At 34.8% G+C, this 23417-nt stretch overlaps 1 protein-coding gene across 3 annotated transcripts in view; it reads right to left on the bottom strand.

The window, feature by feature from the left end:
• LOC120345020 (transient receptor potential cation channel subfamily A member 1-like) overlaps positions 1-18214 on the bottom strand; it is a 32316-nt gene extending 14102 nt beyond the window's left edge. The window contains exons 1-9 of one of the 3 annotated variants that reach the window (XM_039414385.2): positions 17641-18214; positions 16749-16890; positions 16285-16370; positions 6537-6702; positions 4801-4994; positions 4011-4189; positions 3530-3673; positions 1769-1936; positions 716-884 (exon numbers count right to left, since the gene is read on the bottom strand). In XM_039414385.2, coding sequence (XP_039270319.2) covers positions 716-884; positions 1769-1936; positions 3530-3673; positions 4011-4189; positions 4801-4994; positions 6537-6702; positions 16285-16370; positions 16749-16890; positions 17641-17823 — 1431 coding nt within the window. In that variant the 5' untranslated portion in view covers positions 17824-18214. Of the gene's footprint in view, positions 1-715; positions 885-1768; positions 1937-3529; positions 3674-4010; positions 4190-4800; positions 4995-6536; positions 6703-7482; positions 7876-9154; positions 9179-16284; positions 16371-16748; positions 16891-17640 lie in introns of those variants that run through there. The other 2 variants (XM_039414389.2, XM_039414386.2) reach the window with 2 other exon arrangements.
• Between the last annotated feature and the right edge of the window lie 5203 nt (positions 18215-23417).

Genomic DNA, 23417 nt, shown 5'->3' with positions numbered 1-23417 from the left:
CACAGTAGACTACCGGTACAGCACTACATGGTGCAAAATTGTCGATGACGTCATCGCGCATAAAAATCGAATCCCATTTAAAAGTAATAGACTGCCAGGAAAAAGTACAATTTTTCAAAGCAATTTGTCTAGTAGTTGATGAAAAAATCGAGTTTTTTTCATAACAATAAGAAGAAATATGATAATAAGAATAATAACTAGAACAACAACAACATAGTAACAAATCGATCCAAATCGTGCCCAAAAACCACTGGACAAATGGGTAATTGTCAATAGTTATATAAATAAATATAACTGACTTCAATACCCCGTAAGGCGATTATTTAGTAAAATTCTCCCCACAAACCACTGCATCACGCATTTGGATAGAGTTAGTAAGTTATAATTGATCAAGCAAGATCGATCAAAATTATATTTTAGCACCAAAATACTTCTCTTTGTTAAATAATTTAAAAGATTTTATCATTGTAAACCCAAGATTTGATTAAATTGGTCGGTATTACTCATTTTTATATGAAAAATTCTTGGTTCGTTTGACAATTATTTATGAATTATTTATTTAAAACCATTCACGTGAATGACGCACAAATATTTTTTTGGCTAAATTTTGATTTCCCAATTAAAAGGGCAAAATTTGTAGTACCATCCATGTTATAATACAATCAAATATGTTTATGATATGTCCACCCAATATCCATTTTAATACAACAAATACCTTTATGAATATGTCAGCCCCCACTTCAATGAGATCTCTGACAGAAACCCAATTACCACGTGACGCTGCCAATAGCAACGGTGTATTCTGATCTGCATCTACGATATTTAAATCTGCTCCGTGATTGGCTAAAAACTCAACGATGCTTGCATGGCCATACATGGCGGCTCTGTAAGATAATATAAAAAGGCCGATTTCAAGGTTGTATCAACAACTAGGGGAAAAATTAATAATATTACTTTCTCGAAATCCTGGTTGCGCGTCTTTTATTTACTTGACAAAACCACAAATCAAAGTTGCAAAATCAGCTGGTTAGCTGTTTAGGCAATGGTACCAAATCAAAATATATAAAACTGCTATATATCAAAATATTTTAAACCCTAGAGCAAGCGCAAACTTTTATAAAACCAACCAAATCAAATACTGTAACTGTAAGTGTCCCAGACGTGTGAATATTAGTTCTGCAACAATATGAGTACTAACTACTCGAGGAATCGGTTTCGATTATTGCTGATCTATTCGTTAAACAAGAATGAAGTAGTCTTGGTATGCAATCTGTCACAGTAGACTACCGGTATCGTACTGCAGCAGACCACCAGATATCAACTTACGCGAAAGCAGAGCCGCCACAGGAAGCGCAATTTTGATGACGTCATCGCACAAAAAAAAATCTCATAGAGGCCACAGAAATTTAAAATTGAAAAATCATGGAAATTTCCAAAGCAATTGATGCAGTAGTTAATGAAAAAAGCTCTTTTTCATAACAAGATAAATACCAACATTAAATGGAGAAAAAACGACAACAACAACATAATAACAATACGATCCAAATGTACATTCCGTGTCCAATAAGTGCAGGCGAATTCACTAACGTAAAGAGAAAGTAGCAGTGGTTGATCGCTACCTTAATCACCCATATACATTAGGTTCATTTGTCGTCAGTTGGATAAAAAGTTGACCAATCACCATCAATTACTTATCGTCATAATGCTGTTTTAATAGTCAATATAAAACAACTATATATTACCCAGAAAGCAATTAAAATCAACTTACTTATGAAGAGGTGTGTGACCTTGTTTATCTTGCATCGACAGACATGTTGTTGCTTGCTCTTCGGCAAGTTCAAACATATTTTCAACAATGTCATAAGCTCCCTGTGCACACACCAAGTGCATAGGCGTTGTCATGTCCGCTTGCATTGTGTCAAGCCTAGCACCGTTCCTAAATATAAACATAAAACCATATTGTGAGGAAGAAAATCTGAACTTTTTATTATCTCATTTACTCCTTTGTTTCCTTACTCAAATTGTTTTATATTATCACCTATAACTGACTTTGGAAGAAAATATTTCAATGTAAAATTGCGGATGTAGTATACGTTTATATAATTGTTTGTGATAAGATAATTTAATAATTTATTCACGTTGAAGCACCCAACATTTATTTTTACTCGTTATCTTACAACCTACAAATGAAAGCGTATAAGGCGCGAAAGAGCACGGTGCAATTTAACAATGTGAAATCTGCTGTACGTGCTCAAAGGCCAGATTTCATTAAACAATGAAAGGTAACCTAATATCGTGCATATTCGTGTGAGAAAGAAAACAGTGCATATTTCCATCTTACAAAATTATACGCATTGGTTTCCACAGACTACGGCCCTCGTAGCATTTTGTGTCGCCCCTGCTTTGGTTGTGAAAATTTCTTACAACTACATAAAAATTATTTCGAAGGTATACAACATATTTAAACTATGAATTGTTAAATGATATCAATGCTTTTTTATCTTCTTCTCCCACCTCCGCGCAAAGTCATGAAGGAAGTAAAGAGGATTAGTGTCGAGTAACCCCATCTGATAGTTACGAGGTCCTAAACATTGATGACATAATAGAAATTTAAGTAGAAATTCAAACAATCAGAATCACAACGACACGCGACATTCGTGAGAGCCCAACAAAAGAGATGTCGTTGCCTTATCAATGTAAACATATATGCATCACCCAACAAGATGAAATGCAGATTTGACACGTTCGCTAACAATGATTAGTCATATTTACTGCATTACTAATGCCTTCTCGCTTTGATATATATTGTAATAAATTATCTTTTAATTTCCAATTATATATCTCAGAATTTTGTGTCGCTAAAATTATCGAGGATAAATATAACTTGGGCCAATGAAGAGTTGGACTTAAAAGCAAGATTTAAGTACATACATGCTTGATAAATATGTCTTTTTTTCTAAGTCACGTGCGAGTTATCATAAAGTTATTTACATTCATTTATTTTGAATACAGGAATACATAGAGGGGTCAAGGGTCAAACATTTCAAAACAAATATGCTTAAAATAATATTACCAATCAAAAAAAAGTGAATTGTGATTTTGAGAAGTATGGTTGGTTCTATAAATAGCAATTTTATAACGTTAGAAGTGAGAGTTTAAGTGCAAAAAAAAAACGAATTCTCCAAATCACTTTCTATAGAGCATTGAAATTGTAAAAAGACAAGAGAACAATGCTCAACTACATAGACACGAAAGCAAAAACGGTGTACCCGAAATCTTTCACAGTACCGGTCCAATAAACTATAGAATGTCTCATGTTTGGAATTTTGTGACTAAAAATTATTCATAGAGTCATGTTACGATCAGAATTTTGCTATGAAGTCAGTTCTCGATATATCTTAAAATTTACCACCAAAACCAGTGATTTTTTTTACGAAGTAAAATCACACATTTATATTTATGTAAAATTACAACTATTTCACAATTTTTCATAATAAATACGAGAAATCAAATAAATAAAAACACTTACTCTAAACACATCTTGATGGCATCTGCATCTCCACCGAGCACAGCACAATGTAAAGGACTACACAATTCCTTGTCGCAAAATGATAACACTCGATCTTTAGGATATCCATGTTTTTCGCATTCATCCAATATTAACGTCATTACCCTGATAGTTAAATTGAGTTAACTATATAATAAAAAGGACAAATTCAAAAGCAGAAAATCAGATAAACCGGTAAAATCTTCCCAAACAATAGTAGCACTACACATATTATTAGATATCAGTGGGTGCTACTTACAAATGGCCTCATTCAGAGCGAAATGGGTAAATAACATCGTATAAATTAACAAAATTGTTTTATTAGTTAACCATACTTCCGTCCAGACGTTTCAGTAATCTGAAGTTGTGTTCTCTCTCTAGAAAATGTTCCAATTGGCGCTTATGGAGTCACAATGTAATTCAATCACGAGTATGAAAAAAAATGAAAAAAATTGACAATCACTTTATTGATCCATTCAACGCTGCGGTGTGTAAAGGTTTATATCCTTGCTGGCATGATTTACATAATTTTGCTCCACCATCTAACAACAACCTGGCTGCTTCATTTCGATCGTATTCAGCAGCAACATGCATCGGTGTATTGAGAGTTGATCCTTGTTCTTCGTTGAGGTCGATTACACCCTTTATAAATAAATTACAGGAAATTTAAAAGTAACTGAAAATTAAAGAAAGGTATTCGAAATTTTGAGTATTCCTGTTTATAAAAAAAAAAGGTAGAAACATCAGATATGATATACGGGATGTTCATAAAGTATTGTTGCAGTTACAATTCCAATTTTGTTATGTCAATTCTCAATATAAATGAACCAGGTATGTTTTATTTTAATCAGTGTTCATTTAAGTTTTTACTTTATTTATCAGACATGTAGGGAACAGCAAACTATATATGGTATCAATAAATTTCTTTTGCAATTTAAAGACAAATTAGACTTTATGAACACCCTGTTTAATAAACACAAAGAGACAAAAATTTGTCAATTCTATAATTAAATTGTTCTGATTAAGTTGAAAATACGAATAAATTCTGTGACCAAAATTAAGGGATACCAGGACAGAAAAGCGTGGAAATATAAAAAAAAAGTCATACAGTAAAGATAAAGAGATAATAATTTGCTAACACGTTATTTAAAAATTTCTCATAAAACATTAGGAACGGACGGTGTCAGTCAACCAATGAATGACCTCACATCGAAGTATATTTGTTTTTTAGGGAAGCTACACAAGATGTTTACCTTATGTTTTATAAGAGCCCGCAAAGCATCCAATGCGTTGATTCGAACGCTTAGATGAAGTGGAGTCTCTCCTCTATCGTTTAATATAGTTGGATCACAACCTCTAGATACAAGGTAATCAACTGCTTCTTCGTTGTTTTTCTCAACTGCCCAATGCAAAGGTGTCGCAGAACCTTCATCCGGAAAATCTATTACTGGAAAATGAAAAAAAAATCAGATTTTGAGTCTAGTAGCAAAATATTTACTGCAAAATCAACTGGTTTCCTTCAGACCAACGTACCAAAAACGTTCTCAAATACCCGTTTTTCTACGTATAAAACTACGTGTTTGAAATACAAAAGCAAAATAAAATCTAAATTAATTTTTGAAACGCTTCACATATTCCCCCAGTCACACAACTGAAATGAATTAAACCACGTTTAAAAACGAGATATGCACTTTTCTCTAGAGTCTGTGACATTTTTACCCTAAGCAAGGTGATAGGCATAGGTTTTGAAACATAGATTTACAACCCACAATGCGATGTACGTTTATATATTTTATTCTGAAATAAACCCAACTTCCTGATTCCTCATCTTCACTCCCCAAAAAATTATAAATAAATGAAAATAAAATATATATATATATGTATATGAAAGTTCACCCAAAACAGAAAACATAACTTTTGTGCGAAGCGTCGTAGATTACTACAATTTTTAGGTTCAACTATAAACTAACAGAAGTTCAATTGTTCGAATGTTAAATAAAATTTAAGTGGATGAGAAATTTATGGGTTCATTTATGTCTTTTTCAATAGGGGTGCCATCTGTATTATCGCATGATACTAATGTATGTATATTATAGTATCGATTCTGATTTTAATTTTTTTTTTTGTAAACGGCTATTGATTCTTTTCTTACGGTAAATATTACGCCACTTGTCGTAAACATTGTTTTTGTGCGCGAATTCCAGAAACCTTTCAAAACATAAATAATGCCAATTTATCTTCAAAAACATCTCTGCGTAAATTAAAGCATCATGAATTTTTTACACCGTTTATGTAAGATTACGTCCAAAATAATTCCCCATAAATCACGAAGATCTTATCCATTGCTTATTACCCAAATGCCACTGCAATTTTATAGTATTTGCACTTGAAATATATAAATTGTGCATTGGCGCCATATATACCGTTCGCATCGGAGGTCGCGGTTTGTATATATCAATCTACCATATATGTAGTGTTGGTAATGCAGGCGAACTCGGAGAAAAATTAACGGGGTATCATGAGAAGCAATACAAAATTAAAAACAAACAATACAAAAGAAAACAGATGACCACGTAAGACTGCCTGCTTCTGCAATGAATTGTTTAAATGGGAAGAGAAACAAGTTATATGATATGCATATTGCCTAGTTTTGAGCAAGTTCGTCAATAGCTAGGTTACTTTCTTGAGTGACTGCACATGGATTGCTTCAAGCCGCCTCCATAAAAATATAAACAAAATTGGTTGAAAAGGCATATGAAGATATCTTCAATCTATACTTCAGAGGATATATCCATATAGAAGTAAACTGAGGCATGAATATATTATTAAAATGAAAAACGATTCGTTAAAAAAATGCTTTCCGGGATAAAATGACAAAAAAAAATCCATGATAGAAAAAACTTGTCAAAAAAAGAAGAGGATAACTTTTGTGGAGAAACAAATCATATTTAAGCGAGGACGCTAATAACAATTATAGTAATTTCCTTACGTTTGGCGCCTTGCTGGTCTGCTAAAACATAATCCATGACTCTGGTCTTGCCGTTGGCTGCTGCGTGGTGCAGTAAAGAAGCACCATTTTCATCACGACTTGTGATTCTCTCTGGATTTGCGTTACATACTGTCGATATTTCCTTCACTTTGCCATTTGCCGCCATCTGAAATATAGGAAAATCTTGATAAATAAATTTTTAATAATACCAAAATTTTAAAAATTAAGAAGTGATTGAAATTTGGTGCGTTAATGTATTTCAATTCAATAATTTCGAATCAAAAATCAATACCAAATACAGGGTGACCCCAAAAAATCAGAACCTATAAATTTCTCAATTCTACGAAAATGAAGAAAATTTGTTTAAAACTTAAACTTTTGTTTGTGTATGAATGAACTCAAAAGTTTCAGCAAATTAGGACATTCTGGACACGGGCGTAGCCAGAAATTTTCAAAAGTGGGGCAAGCTACAAAAAATTGATATGTATGATACAAAAAGATGCTTTTGTTTTTTTCACATTTCCAAAAAAAAAGAGGGGGGGGGGGGAGTCCGACCTCCAAAACCACCCATTATTGGCTACGCCCCTGATTCTGCATGAAATTTCTATAATTTCTATTTTCTTTAGAAGATGTGACAGTTTTTCCTTTTATTTTATTTATGTATAATTTTTTTTTTGGGGGGGGGGGGGGTCACCCTGTAAGGCCCATATTAGACACGCCTTGTCTAACAACGATAATAGCTAAATGAAAGATCACTTAATGTATATGTCCGTCTGTAACAATTAAATATGCATATTGTACAACACTTCTTGCCCGTGACACAGTAAGACTATACGAATTTTATCTATTTCTTCGTATAATCAGTAATCAACTATTTTTAAAATTATGCAAATTAACCACAATTTTAATAAAAATTATTTTTAAAATATGTGATTTATTTTCTTACATTCATGAGGCCAATGTCGTCAACCAAAACATATTGCCTGCGCACGCAATTTCTAAAAAGTAAATTTTTCAAATCCAAATCTTTCTGCTGATCTTCCGTCCAATCGTCATACCAAGACATTTTGCCCGCTTGGTTTGAACCAGTAGCTTTAATTTTTACCAACTCCAACCGATCACTCAGTGAGAGTAGAGCATTACTTCGAGGAGAAGTCATCGTGATATACTTATATACACTCACTATTAACCGTAAAATAGAATATTAACTATTCTTCCTGAGTGATGTGTGCCTATGAGATTGTCAGCCAAGATTGAGCCAAAGATGGTCGTCGTATACACGAAAGCCCACATCGTTAAAGAGCAATTTATGAGTTTCTGAAGTACATCTTAAATTTTGGTAAATTTACTGATTTGTTGACAGGGTAAAGCGCTATTGGGTAAAACAAATATGTCGTAAATGACAAATAACAAAGGTATAAAAATAAAATAAAACGACGAGTATAGCAAACAGTTAGGTACATGACAGTAATTGGGGGTGGCTGCGGATTGTTCGAGTACTCAGATATGGCAACAGTCACCTGGTAATGATATTCATGGGAAATTCGACTTAATTTTGATTAATTAAGTTCGATTATGCATTTTTTTGTATATGTTTAAATAGTATATTCATCTTTATTCTTGCTACAGTATCTTTGCGTTACGCGAATGCGGATCCACTTCCACAAAGGCGTGGAGCAAAGTAAGATATTTAGTTTGTCTTGCGTAACCCCAACTGATAATTATTAAACTTGCTACACTTTTATGATCCTTATTGTCAGTATTGGGTTTGTTTTATATATATATTTATAGTTTATATCAGGGTGGTCCAAGGTTAATGGCTCCGCGGGCCACAAATTTATTTTTTCATTGTTCGCGGGCCACAATAGTGCCTAGAATAGGTAAACTGTGCAATACAAAACAAACACTTTAATTGTGCAAACACATAGTTATCAGACATAGCCATACCAGGCTAATAGATTCCGCATTCGATTTTTAGTTTTCTATAATGCCTATATTGTTAGCATATATTCCCGACCAAAAAGATAGAAAGCCAGATAATAATTTAGACTGCCAAGCACATCATTCAACTTCGCTATTTGCCTCGGATAGCCATAACACTGGTGAATTCAGTGACATTAGTGATATAAGAATATGTCAGAAGATTTTTCTGATTAATTTTATTACGAAACAACACGAAATGCGATTTATTGATTAATCTCCGAATCTGACGCGAGCCAAAGGTAATGCAGCGGCGGGTCACATGTAGCCCGCGGGCCTGGGTTTGGACCACCCTGGTTTATACAATCCGGACAATAAAATATAACTAAACTTTTGCACATGGTTTTTCTAGACTAGAGCGTCTGCAATGTTTCATACGGGTTCCGTTTCAACAAAAAAGATGAAAATCACTAGTCTAAGTATAGTCTATACCAGGTACGCAAACTTTTTCGCACGACCTAGGACAGTAGTTCTTAAACTTCCATGTTCCGTGCCCCCTTCCAAACACTTGTGCCCCTAATCTTATATAAAAAAAAAATACCTTAATTTTGCTTTTACCTGGTTACCATAGGATATTTTATTTTAAACGAAAGCAAAATAATAAATGTATTGAAACCACAAATTACGCAAATCACAACTTTAAATTAATGTAGAACATTGCAAATCGTACCGATTGAAGGCCTTTGTGTCGTGCCCCCTGGGGGAGCGGATGGCCGTGCCTCTAGCACCTAACATACACCTGAAAACATCATTCACTGCATACTTTTGATACAAGAACACGAGCTATAATCTTCGCATTAATTTATCTGAGGTAACTTGAAACTTTCTTAGAGCGGACGTGAGTCAACGCGTTTATTTTTACGTAAGGGGACATTTAACTACAGCGTTGAACGCTACAGAAGTAAAAGGGCATTGTAAAAGTTCTTACCATCTTATAGTAATTGATTATAATCCAATATCAACTAAGTATTGAAAATAGACATTGTTGTCTATTTTCCAATCAAGAATCGCATATTTTGCAATACGCTAATAACTACATTCAAATTTTGGTAAATTGAATCACGTTTTTAAAAGTATAGACAACGCGCAGGTTCTTGTTCATTCTGACATTAAAAATGCAACGTACATCTCACAGATATGTCCAAGTGATTCACTTGCAACTGAACGTCTATTTTAATAATGTCTATATGTCGGCCAGCAAGTATATATATTATCAATATTATAGAACGATGATTCGCCCCTCTAGAATAACCACCAAAGTAGGCCTAAAGTTATTTGTCATATCATTTACAACAAAGGAATATTGTGCAGGGGTCCACATTATATGGCTTCGCCGTACTCGATCCGAGAGCCGCAAGTCAAGACGCAATTAGTCCACCCTACCCGTTTTCCTCTCCTTTGTTTTAAATATGAAATGCTACGCTTATGCTATGACGTTACCATCCTATATATAAAAAAAAAAGTAAGACATATATACTAGTGCAATCCTATCAATTTCAATAATTTCTACATATTATGCAAAAAAAACGCATCTGACTTTATTGAAACAAGAAAATTATCTACTCTATTGAATGAAAATAACTGTATGGGCACGACGACCAAAACAGAGAAGTACGGTATGCAACCTGTCACAGTAGACTACCGGTAGCACAGTCTTCACGACTCCGCCTGACCACCAGATATCAACTAACGCGAACGCGGAACCGCCACAAGGTGCGCAATTTTTAATTTTGATGACGTCATCGTACACAAGAACGAATCTCATAGAGCTCACAGAAGTTTTTGGCATAAATAAAAGTAATAGTCTTTTCATCAAATACCGATTCTAAAATGAATAAAAAATACCATACATGGCCGATTTAAAAACTACGGTAGTTTCATTAAGCAACTATTGCCTGGCTGTCTTATCGCTTCAAATCGAGTTAAGTAATCTACCTGATTACGTCTGATGAAAAAAATCATAATAAATTACCTTGTTCTTCTTTTTAAGCCCGATGGCAATCACGGACGAAATTTGCTTGCGATAGGGCATGTTGTGGTTAGAGTATCCGGTGGCGTGGTTTACCATTCACAGATCCGGAACTTTGATAAATATTCAATTTAGGAGGTGGTGTACAGGGGCACAACAAGAATCGAAATGATATAAAAGACAAGACATTTTGGTTTTTATTCAAATTTTGTCGCAAAATCTTTTTGTACATAACAGTTTAGAATTTGGGATCAACTTGCTTATCGTGTTATTCTATTTTCATACATGCTATCAAAAATCCCAGAATTTCAAAATGACCTATACTTACGTTGGTACACTTATCGTCGTTGTGCAATATATTATCATTACACACAAATGCACTGACAAACTTACGATTATTTTTACAAGTCCTCGCTACCTTGAATTAAAAGTGAACTTATCAGCATGACTATGTACTATGAAAAGCTTTTTGCAAAGAAGATAAGACAATAATAGTTGAACGCTTACGTCGGAATACAAGAGACGCAATTGTCTAAATAGGTCATGAATATTTGACGATCTTGATAAGATTTACGTAGATTGCCTTGAACGAATGAAGCTGATATTATTTAAAAGTATGGGTTTTGGAATTTCAAAGACTCTAGGAGAATATAACACAATACAACAATGACTAAGGAATAAAGTACAAAATACTGAAAACAAGTGTTCGATGTTATTGAATGATTTCACAAATTCACATTGACAAGGACAACTGACAAGTTAAGGATATAATGAGACAGAAAATGGGTCAGTTTGGAATCAACCACATGACGCGTTACACCCTGACCCAGGAGTTGGACCTGAAATGTTCAACCTGTGACGCCAACACATGCGTCCTAATCACTAAGCCTGGGGTGTGCATCAGGTGGCCCGCGGGCCACAGTCCGGTCCGCCAAGCCATTTAGTATGGCCCTTGTCATACTCAGATTTTTCCCCATCAAGCATAAAATCCTGATTCGACAGTTTATTTAAAAAAAGGCCTTCACATGGGAAAAATACATAAATAATTTGTTGCTCTTGTCGCTGCCTTAAATAGACAATAGACAATAGACAATAAGTTTATTTCGTCGTGCAAGAAATCACAATACAAATTCAGTATTACAGTACATTTCAAATACAGTAACGGATTTCATCGCAATTGACAGGAAGTCGCGAAGGACCAGGAATGGTCATCACAAGTCTGCGACACCAAGATTAAAAACGAGTCAATAATAAAAAATTGAAATAAGTGAAAGCAATATGCACAAAGAAAAGCTTATCCATTCATAAATTAACCAACAAGGTTGATATGAATCATTATATATGATTTGGGAGAGAAAGTAATAATAAAAGTCGGGGAAATTCAATTGATATACAGTAATTATAAAAATAAATCACCATATCATTCAGCTGTGCTTTTGTACAATTGCAGCGATTAAATTTTTTTATATTGTCATATGCAACATTAAATTGAGCGATCATTTTATTTGATGAGAAAAATTAAATCAAGCAACCTCTATGTACGAATTATAAGGCACAATTCATACTCAATGTACAACCATCCACATAAAACTTTTAGGGTAGAAAATAAAATTTGGCACCAGGCCGATGTTAGACGCATATATCCAGATCGGAGGCGACTCCAGCCACATCTTAGTTACAGTTGGTTAGCTACGGAGGGCAATCATTTGTCAACGAACTGGAAAATTGTTCAGGTTGCTGAGCGACCGCACGCGCCGTTAAATATTTCGCCGTTTAGTCCGGTGCATTTATTACCGTGAGGCTGAGCAATAGCCGCATTCCGCATTTTTTGTGTGGCCCAGTTAGATGTCTGCAGTTGGTTATATGGCCCGCCGACAAAAATTGTTGCACATTTCTGCACTAAGCCATCGAGGCCATGGTTCAGCATACAGCATTAGAGAAGCAATAACTCGAGTTTTATTGATAGTTACTCGCATACGGTATAGAGGGTATAGAACGGTTTTAAAGTATACAAAATCACTACTGTATATGTGTTAGTTTCCAAGAGTTACGCAATGATGTTACAATATACATTACAAAGTATCAAACTGTCTTACGTTCAAAGACTCACGACGAAAATTCAAACCCGAGGCCAAAAACGTATTCAATGAATTCTGAAGCAAGGTTAATAATTCAAAAGCTAAAAATCAACCTAATAAAACTAATTACATCCTACGTGGCGTGTAGCTTTTATACAGAAATGATGATTTGATATGATGACGGAAAACTGTCGTTCGCTACACTCGACTTTACTCACAACTAACTTCTTAGTCATTAAATAGGTTGAGCTTCAACCAAGTATAAACGTAAATATGTTAACGTTGATCTAATATTTAACATTTTGTTACTCACCATTGAGCGTTACATCAAATGCACGTTTACTATATAAAAACTAAATTTTAGAACTGCAATACAGCTTTCAATACTAGAATAAAACTTCACCTCCGATAATCAATTTAATAAAAACTTAAATATTTTCATGTTTGTCTAAAATGTAACCTTATGACCATATGTAGACTAGATTTTATAATTGTAATACAAATTTCGATACTAGAATAGGACTGTATTCCTGCACTGGATATATATCAACTACATATTATTGAACTAAACATGTACACATGTTGTTGAGTACACATATTCTCCATAAAGTCACTTCAAAATTGACTAACTTTTTAAAATACTTTATAAACAACCTGTATAACTTTACTTTGCACTCCACCATTCGAAATATATGTCGGTAATAATGATTTACCCCTCATCTCTGAATTATAAAATAAGATATGTCATTATACTTAGTAACCATATGGTAAATGAACACTTGTGCTTGAATCAATATAAATCTAATGATCTTTAACCTTATTTTGGGCGGCCTATTGTACCATGAATGTAAATTCCAATATTTACAAAAATGGAAATGTCGTAGACCAGAAGATTCTATTTGATATGAAGGAGCGCGAGACATATACCATTAGAGCTCAAATAATATCTATATAACTAATACGCAGTACGACATATATATATCACAAATAAATTGGGGAACCAAACGCTCTAGATCGCCACAATGAGAGTCATAGCACCGTATCTACAATGGATAATCACAGCAAACAGTGTCGTGTGCCCAGGACATCTAACTGGTTGGATATTCAAATACCCGAAAATCTTCCGATAATACGTCGCGTTTTGACATATGGCTATGGCCTTTTTATTTTCATTTTGGTCGCGATGGCTCTTTACATATCGTCAGATATCAGTGAGTGCTTGTATAGGAGCCGAACCGGAAAAAATTCAACCTTTTCAAAAATAGTAGAAACATATATATCGCTAGATGATAGTGTTCGATTTTATTGTTCGGAGCGAACGTAGAAAATAAACGTCGCATTATAATAAATATAAACCATCTATCCATACGGAAGGATGTGGTTGACATGTGTAACGGTGAATATGTATCCCAGGTGGATGGTAATAACAATGGACCTGGAATGTTGAAAATTAGTTTCAATCGTTACTAATTGGTATGATTTAATTGAACGATTCAGCTTCACTTTTACCTATAGATACGGGAGCAGTACTTGTAAATATAATAATATGATACTCTCAATCCAAGCAGTAAAATTGTGACAGGAAATGACTGGAAGCATAAAGTCCATAAGTCGACTCTTACCTAGGTATGAGAATAGATGGCAAGGTAATAGCCCCCATTCTGCATGGACGATGATAATCGACGAAGCCGCACCCGACTAGAAGCATGCATGGTAACGGCGAGCGAAAAGTCGTCCACATGGGATTAGAACTAACGCTGAATCAGTAACCGAATCTTACAACAAAAATAGAGCATTTGACATTTCAATATTCTACGATCTTGATTCAACAAACGGATCTTTTGTAAAAAGCCACCGACAAAAAAACACCCTCGCTACTGCTCAAAATATATAATCGAAATTAGTTATTATCCAGGTATCAGTAAAATTAGTAAAGAAGTTAAGCCTAACTGGATAAATTTTTATTTTTCATTTTAAAACGTGGCGGGGTGTGTTTTCTAAAATCTCCCATTTTTGAATTAGTGACGGGGCTTCCTGCGTGAAAGATCACAGCAAAATATTGGACCCTTGTCACAATTCCGCCGGAAACGCACAATATAGATTACAGCGATTATATAGCGTGAAAAAATATTTCTCAGTCAATTTTATTTATAAACCTACGTACACTCGGGTACAGTGGTGGAAATGAGTCTTAAACCATTAATCTCTGCCTGGAAGCTGAGATCGACGCGCACTCACGACAAATGAAAAGTTTCTATAAAACTGCTAGCAACCGACAGTATATTTTATTTTTTATTCGAAATGTTTTATTATTAAAAATTAGGAAACGAAATCCAATACATAATTTCTGATCTATAAAATGGATACACAAGAAGATCGCCACCAAACTTGCGAAAATTTTACATCCGGCTGTGCGTACAAAGTGGCATATGTTGATCGTACAAAGTGGCATATTCGACATATGAGTCAATTCACTCGTGAGAAACCTTAAATGCTACCTGCTTGTTATCCGTCGTCGAGCCATTGTTTTGGCGTCATGGCATTTTGAAAATACTTCTGCCGCGACACCACAGCATCTTTCTCGGTCACGTTTTCATTGAAAAAAAAAACTTAAAATGGCGTGTCGGATTAACATGTGATTTAGATAAAAATATCACCAACATTTTTGTGGAAATGCCAGTAATAATTTCTACGAAGATGTGAACAATAATATTGTGATCGCTCAAAAGAGATTGCTCCATCTTTGAGAGTCGTAATGAACCAAAAACGGAAATGGTTTGGGAATGATTACGCTCGATATTATTACATTATGACATGATCCAAGCACGTGCATCAGGAATATTTGAAAAACAACATTAAAATTACTAAGATTTCACGGTAAATGGATTCTGATATATATGTTTTCATAGAAACCTTGATTATTGATTTTAGGAAATAAAAAATCGTTTCTCGTGAACGATGACGTCGCCAATGAATTGAAGAGAAATCCCTACTTCTCGGCGTCAGCAAAAACTAAACTAAACAGATCGATAAATGGCGTTTGTGCAATTTTAAATAAAAAATTTCACCATATGTTGTAAGAATAGGAGAAAATATTTGTATGGATGTTTAAAATACCGCGAGTTCCAATAAATGTTTTATGTGTTTATATATTCTACCACGGACACCTATGAACTGAATCAAACACAGAAAAGCGTCATTTTACTTCCCTCTTTTATAAATAAACTCATGGCCGACCGGTATCTTTTTTGTTGTTACGTAATAATTTTGCATGAACGGATTTCTAACATCCGAACGTAGAATGAATAATAGACGTTTTGAATATTGGAGAAGATCACTAAATGACCCAAATGTCCTGTTTGATGGTATTCATAATTGGCATTCCAGTTTTGTTATTTGTATCGTATTTTCTAAATTAGTACTTGAATTTTATGTATTATTTCGAAGAAAAGGAAAATAAACTTGGCGAAATTATTCTAATATTTGTTACTGGTTACAGAACGAAATTGATGAAAAGTGTAACAATGTATTGATGTGAATGGATGTGATGAATGTATTGATGAAATCCACCATATTACTCATTTTGCACCAATATTAAACGATTTTTGCATAATGTTGCATTTATGTTATAACCTTTTTTCAAATTATAATTTATTCAAGTTTTGGAAACATTGAAATCGGGGATGAAAAAGTTTTATTTAGTAGGATTTAGACACGTTACCTTGAATAAATATAATGGTCCATCAGAAACATGACACAGAATATCACTCTCATCTGCTTGTAAACCAATAGAAGAATTGTCACGCACTGCAAAAATTATAGAGACGTTTTTTTTTGAGTTCACAAATAAAATTCAAGATGCAATTATTTACGAATTCGGCGTTTAATAAGATACGTGTAAATATTAAGATCTTTATTATTCTAGAAAATTTTATTATTATTAAAATGATGTAAAACAGCGATGGTAAAAAGTAAAATAATTATTTTTTATGGTGTTTATAGATTTATCACACGAAAACGATTCTAATTTAAGTAAATAAATTTGGGTCGGAAGTAAAATCAACATGTTTGAAGTAATTTTATGCTCAGTGAACCAAATAAAAACATTGAGAACTATATGAGATGCATAAAAAAGTTTTAAAAAAGTAACGTAAAAGAAAGAACAAAATGCAAGATGTGTTTTACCCTCGCCTTGTCTACTTTTACTCCATGCTTGTCGCTTTGATCCTGGACTTTTCGATCTTCGACTTGAAACAGGAGTTTCGTTTTCACTGGACACGCCGGTTTTAGAATCACGCTTTTTGAAACGCATTGCTCCCAGCACAGCCTGAGCGAAAATAGAGGCATTACAATACTTGGAAGGAAAATGACACACCATATGATGTATGTGTGGTACATATACAATATGTACATTTTTGGTATAAAAGTTGCATTTGAATCTTGTTTTATGGGTCAGTATTTGAAATAATTCAAACATGTGCTTTGATAATGTAAGCAAATAGTGGTGTGAAAATCTACGTTTGGTATGTACTAAATGTAAAACTACGCCTTCGGGTATGAAATCTTCAACAGAAAGATTAAATACCAGTAATTATCTCAAAATAGTATTATAAAGCGAAAAATCAAAAATAAGTTGATGTGGCATGTCAGAATAAAGTGAAACTAAACACTTATTTTAGGAATATATAGAGCTTATATGGGCTATTTGTGTAGCCAAAACAATTAATCTAAAAGATCAGTTTTTCGGCGTTGAAGAATATGAATTTCTTTTATTTAATTCAAGACCAAATGAGCATATAAGCTTTGCAGTATTCATTCTGGTATTAAAATTTATGAAGCATTCGCATTTTCAATATATACAAGAGTGAAATTGCTTCTGATTTGGCTTGATTGAGTATTTTGCATTGTATCGTTGGCTTGGGATTAAAACATTAATATAGCGTAACTATTGCAACCGCATTTTATATCATTTTTGCCTATTCGACAAACTTCAAATATGAAAGCTCTTAGGTAAAAAACGTAGTTATTATTTCCTATTTACGAAATACACACTTGATGATTTGAAAATAAAACAAACCCGCATCAGACTGGCGTTTGACGGATTCCTTGTTTGCCTTCCGGCACAAACACTCTGGCGTTGTTCGATATTCGGTAGAAAACTCGAAGTTTGTTCGCTGATGCTGTCGTCTTCCGAGTCGCTTCCAATTTGCCAGCTGTGTGAAGCCGAACTGGCCTTTTGTAGCCTAATTGAATTCCACATCTCCGTATATGTAATACTTCGTTTATTACAACTGCGAACAATAACATGTATCTAATTACGGGTCAGACGAAGTTGGCCTCGCTGATGAAACGCACATCTCCATTACAAACAGCTACTACTGAGGTTTTTGACAGATCTCCACTAGTACGTCACGCAACATCTGCCTATTGCGCCTATCAGATAGTAGATGACTGGGCAGATCTTATCCGTCTTCTGAATCTAAATAATGTTCCCTTCTCCCGTGCCCTCTTCCGCTATAAACAAGTGACTAAGCATTTCTTCGCGCTGCCTATTAGAACATTCTCGACGGATTTTTAGCCATTGAAATACACCATGTAATTATCCTATGAAGGTTCTTTCTTTGAAATGTCCACCAAAATACTGTACATTATCCTATCCACCAATCTCTGTGAAGACGCAAAATGCAGTCACACGTGACATTGAATTTCACCACGAGCGCTTGAGTGAGTGTGCGTCAAACTCGGCACACGTTTTGCACCAAGGATGCCACGGACCGGCTGCGAGCTAATTGCACATAGCGAAATGTTTAAAACTTTTAAATCTAACTATTTGATGTTTAGTACGGGTCACGGATATATCACAACACCAATCTCAATTTATCATCGATCCTAATTCACAAACAGCATATATAATGTTTACAATATAAGAACACTATATTGCTACAGTACCGGCACAAAGCTTTTAACACCAGCAGACTATATAAACTGTTTGCCAAGAGGCATGAGCAAACACTTGAGATATTTAAATGTATATGCACACATATATTCATTGTGGGATGCCATGTACAGGTCCTACATTTGATTACCGGCCTTGTCTTCAGTTACGAAATAACCGTTCACGATTCGGCATAAAATTTAAAAGAGGGGAGCAGCCTGTTTGCGAGAAACCAGTATTGCAAGTACCCAAAAATTGATTTAAATGTGGTGGTCAGAGATAAACGAGATTGGGTGATATATTTTTGGGTACATTTCAACATTATTCAAATGGTTGCAGTTAGTCAAAATTTACCAAGCATATATCTTTCGGCCAATTGGGGCCTGCCGTACGAGCAGAATATGAACAAATGGATAAACTGCGTCGTACCGGTATCTGTTGATCTGACACAGCCATATAAGAATTATCGCTTAGGTAGTACCACATACATATATATTATAAGTGCCAGAAAATTCCAGTTGAAGCAAACTGGCCTGTTGCCAGTGTAATGTATAAGAAAAACAGGATTTTCTAGAAAAACACTCACTGTAAATGTAGATTTGAATTAAATCAATAGAGTACTACTGAAACAAAATGCAATAAATTGCCTTTTGCCAACAAAGTTTGCTAAACTCCTAGTTGCAATATTGAAATTTATCTTCAAATCAAAGAATGTATAAAATTGACCTCTTGCAGGCTAATTAAATTGCACGTCAACGCGTATTTAATCTGTCTCCTGTTACAACTGCGAACAATGGGAATCAAATTACACGTCTTTCAAGCTTGGTTTCAATACTGGAACAATTATGAACGTTCCGAAAATACTTGTCACGATGAGTTGGGGCTTTCAGTACCCAGGTGCATTGAATGATGTATGGAAATGATTGAGTGATAATACAATTCGCCGTCAATATTTCGTCTCCATATTTCTTGTTAAGTTGCGTTGCAGTTTATATCTAAATAAACTGAACTTGCACTCAATGATTGCTCGTCACTTCATTGCCATTAACACCGATTTAAAAATACCTTTTTATATTTATTTCACAATAATTCCTTCACGAATCTATAATTTTAAATGAGTATTTTTTCACATAAAAAAGGATCTAACATTGGTCATGTTTCTTGGAGATATGTACATGGGCTTTGTGGGCCCCATACAAAGTGTGCATATGGGAGGTCCAATAATAAAATTTACAACACCTGGGAGATTAGAATCTATATAATTCAAGTCTGACGTGTTCATTATCAACTATTATTTATTCCAATGTGCCCCGTTCGAATTTTATATCCATTTCCATTAAAATTAATCCCACTTTGTCCGGGTGTTCGAGTCAAAACAATATTATTTATAAAAAGATAAATGCTGGTCATCGTGATAAATATTTTAATAAAGCCTTGTTGTTTGTTGTTAATATGTTTTATGGCGCTTATAACATCAGTAGTCTTTTGCGGCATTACCCAATTCGAAATAAAAATTCTTACATACAATTCAATAATAACAAATTATTCCATATACATTTACATATACATCATTATTTCCACTAAAAATTTAAAAGCAATTATTACTTATCGATTTTAATCGATAAGTATGTTGATAGGTATTTGTCTGTTTGTCTGTTAGATGCATGCGATATCTCACGAAAGCGCGATCGATAAGTCTTCGGTCTCTGACCGATACTCTCGTTCTATTAGTTAATGAGAAAAGCGATGCTTCACAAGAAGAAGAAGAAAAAAAAGGCATACTAACAAAACATGATCAACAACAACAAAACGAGAATATCGGTCGGAGACCGAAGACTTATCGATCAAAGGTTAGAGGATCCCAAAACAGCGCTCTTACTCCATAGTGACACCGTGTGTCATATCACTAATTAATTAATAACTCGCTAATTATACGACATAATTCGTCCAAAATCAATAGGCTTCTGGTCCGACATATGATGAATGCACATGCAAAATCAGATTCAATCTCGCGTTCGTGAGATATCGCGTGCATCTAACAGACAAACAGACTGAAAAACAGACATACAAACAGACAAATACCTATCAACATACTAACCGATTAAAATCGATAAGTAATAACAAACCAATCCATAGGTTCATTTCGTATCTCAATCACATCCATGTCACCAAATACTCCCTACAAAGTCATTTACAATTGAAGTTTTCTAGCTTAGCGAATGACTGGAATTCTCTGGTGAGCATATTGCTGGCAATGCAATAGAATGAGTAGATAGTGGGTAGTCTCGAATACTGAACACAGTTCACGATATCCATCGAAATGGCAACCAATTTTGTGTAAGTGTGCATTCAGCGCACAATGACCGGTTTGCAGGCCGAATGAACTTGTTATATACACGATAAATTATCGTTTTCTAGTCGTGGCATCGTGGTGGGATAGAATCTTGTATCTTTTGTACAAAGCCCCCACCACTGATGCTAAACTGTGAGATTTGAGAGAAACATCCCCGCCACGTTTTGAAATAACAACTTAGTAATTAGGGGTTAGGATTAGAAATGATTTGAAATTTCGAATTTCCAGCGCATTCTGGGTTCTTAACCCTAACCCAAACTGAATAAGTACTATTTTTCTTATTTTGAGCGTTGGGGGGGGGGGGGGGATTTTTGCGATAGCTTTGTAAAAAAGATCCAAAATATTTTATATTGGGTATTTAAATCGATATTACCATATTCTTTATTCCATTCTTCGCCTCACACGGGGGCGTAAACAACTGTTTGGGGGGGTGTGAAGCTCATTCAAAATAAAAATATTGGTTCGATTTGATCTTGCCTGCCTTATTTTGGATATTTACTTTTCAAAACTTTTTTGTTATTTCATTATTTGCGTTCCATCCATGTGTTTTCTATCTAAAACATACTGTACTGTCGCCTTACTATCTGTTATTTGTAACTTATTGTTAACTAGTTATTTTGGGTAGGGCGCGAGACTTGACAAACTCTAAAAAGAGGGCGCGGCTCAAAAAGTTTGAGTACAACTGGTCTAGATAGTTGTCGTGTACATGGTCAAAAAATGAACTGTTGCTGAACATATTTTGTCATGAATTTCTAGCGATGTATCAATTTTCGGTGGTTCCATTATCCAGAAAGGGGGTTCGAGACTGACAACTTTTGCAACGAAAAAGTCAGCAGTACCAGGATATCGGTAACGGTACAGTGACTTTCCTAGCTTTTCAGTTTCAACGTGAATTGAAGTACCAACTATCAACTGATCCAAGTCACTTGTGTGTCACCAGATGGGTACCGCAGATTACCGTTCCTGGAACCGCCACAAGATGCGCAAATTTCGATAACATCATATCACACACAAAATCCCGTCGAGCTAGCAGAAGTATTTGAAATAAATAAAAGTAATAAGCCTTCCAGCGAAAAAGCAACACCACTTTAACCACTGAAAATTTCAAAGCAATTGGTCCAGTAATTAAAGAGAAAGGCGATTTTTTTCATAACGATAGGAAGAAAAACATAAAGAACAAGAACAACGACATAATAATAACAAAACAATCAAATAGGCCCATCGTCCAATAGGCTTAATATCCCCATCTTGCGGTGGTTTGAGATAAAGTGCATGCGGCCCCGGACACATTTCGTGCGGCCCGCAGAACAATTTTAGCGTACACTTGTATTTATTGGCAGAAAAATTTTGAGCTATTTTCAAACTATTCAAACTGGGAGTAGTCCTTTTCCTAATCCCGATGACGGGATTGATGTTTGTTAAAATCACGAAATTTCAATGTTTTATCTATAAACTGACGTCCTGTGATCGGTACAAGGAGAATGAAATGTCTTGTGCAGACAGGACCGAGCCGATGAGATGAGCTCGCGTCAAGTAACTCCTCATTTGAAGTGACGTTTTGTGCCTTTATTTCAGTAAAAACACTCCTCTACTTTCAAGCGTTCGGCATGTGACTGCAGTGACGAACCGCAAAGCTGACTTAGGGCCACGCGATTCGTTTTTTTTTATCTGGGTCCAGAGTCCCAACTTAGACGGGCTTGGTTGTTCTTTGACGGTAGCACTAGGCCTGCTCACGCTACAAGTAATACAAATATAACATTACTTCATACGATGAGTGTAGAAAAAGGGTGACAGAGGTAAACTGGGAGGAAATATTGTATTTCCTTACCCACAACGACGTTAAACCACAGTGTCTGGGTGTTTTCAAGTTATATCTGTCACGAAAGAATATAATTTAAAGCGACATTACAAAACCAAACACGAGAAAAAATACCACGATATTTATCGGGAAGCAATTATAAAATAACCTAAGGTTTTTATATAGTTTCCTTGAAAAACTGATTAGAACGGTGAACTCTCATTCTTAAATAAAGTGAGTAAACTCGCGATGTTTTGATCATATTTGGGATTTCTCCGACTGCGGCCCGCGAGAGATTCTCAAAAGTTTTTGCGGCCCTCCAACCTCGCAACCTTGGACCACCCTGTTTAATTGATGAGCGGAAATTAATTGCTTGTGGTAGGTATCAATATTACAAAATCGATAACTTGGAAAAATAACAAACAAATTAACAGTGCCCTAATTAATCTAAGCTGCCACGTATATGAAGCTCACGGGCATCGTTGCCTATATGTTATAGTTAGCCTAAAGCTTAAAACCGCGATGCAAAAGTCGCGACCGCGATCCTATACTTTACAATATGTTTCTACAATATTAGGTGGCCATTTGATCTGATCTATAATATCTATAATACAGCATGGATTTATTTGAGGGCATCTGATACATGGGGATGTTTAAGATTGTCTTTGTGTTATTGTAAACTTTCATACAAATTGAAGTGAGTTTGTAAGTTTGTTTAAAAGTATAGAGTAAAACTTTGCACTGCATTACAACATAGAAACAAAACAA

The sequence above is a fragment of the Styela clava genome, chromosome 5 (assembly GCF_964204865.1).
Source record: "Styela clava chromosome 5, kaStyClav1.hap1.2, whole genome shotgun sequence".
Taxonomy (NCBI): Eukaryota; Metazoa; Chordata; class Ascidiacea; order Stolidobranchia; family Styelidae; genus Styela; species Styela clava.
This window is presented reverse-complemented; position numbering and strand designations above follow the sequence as displayed.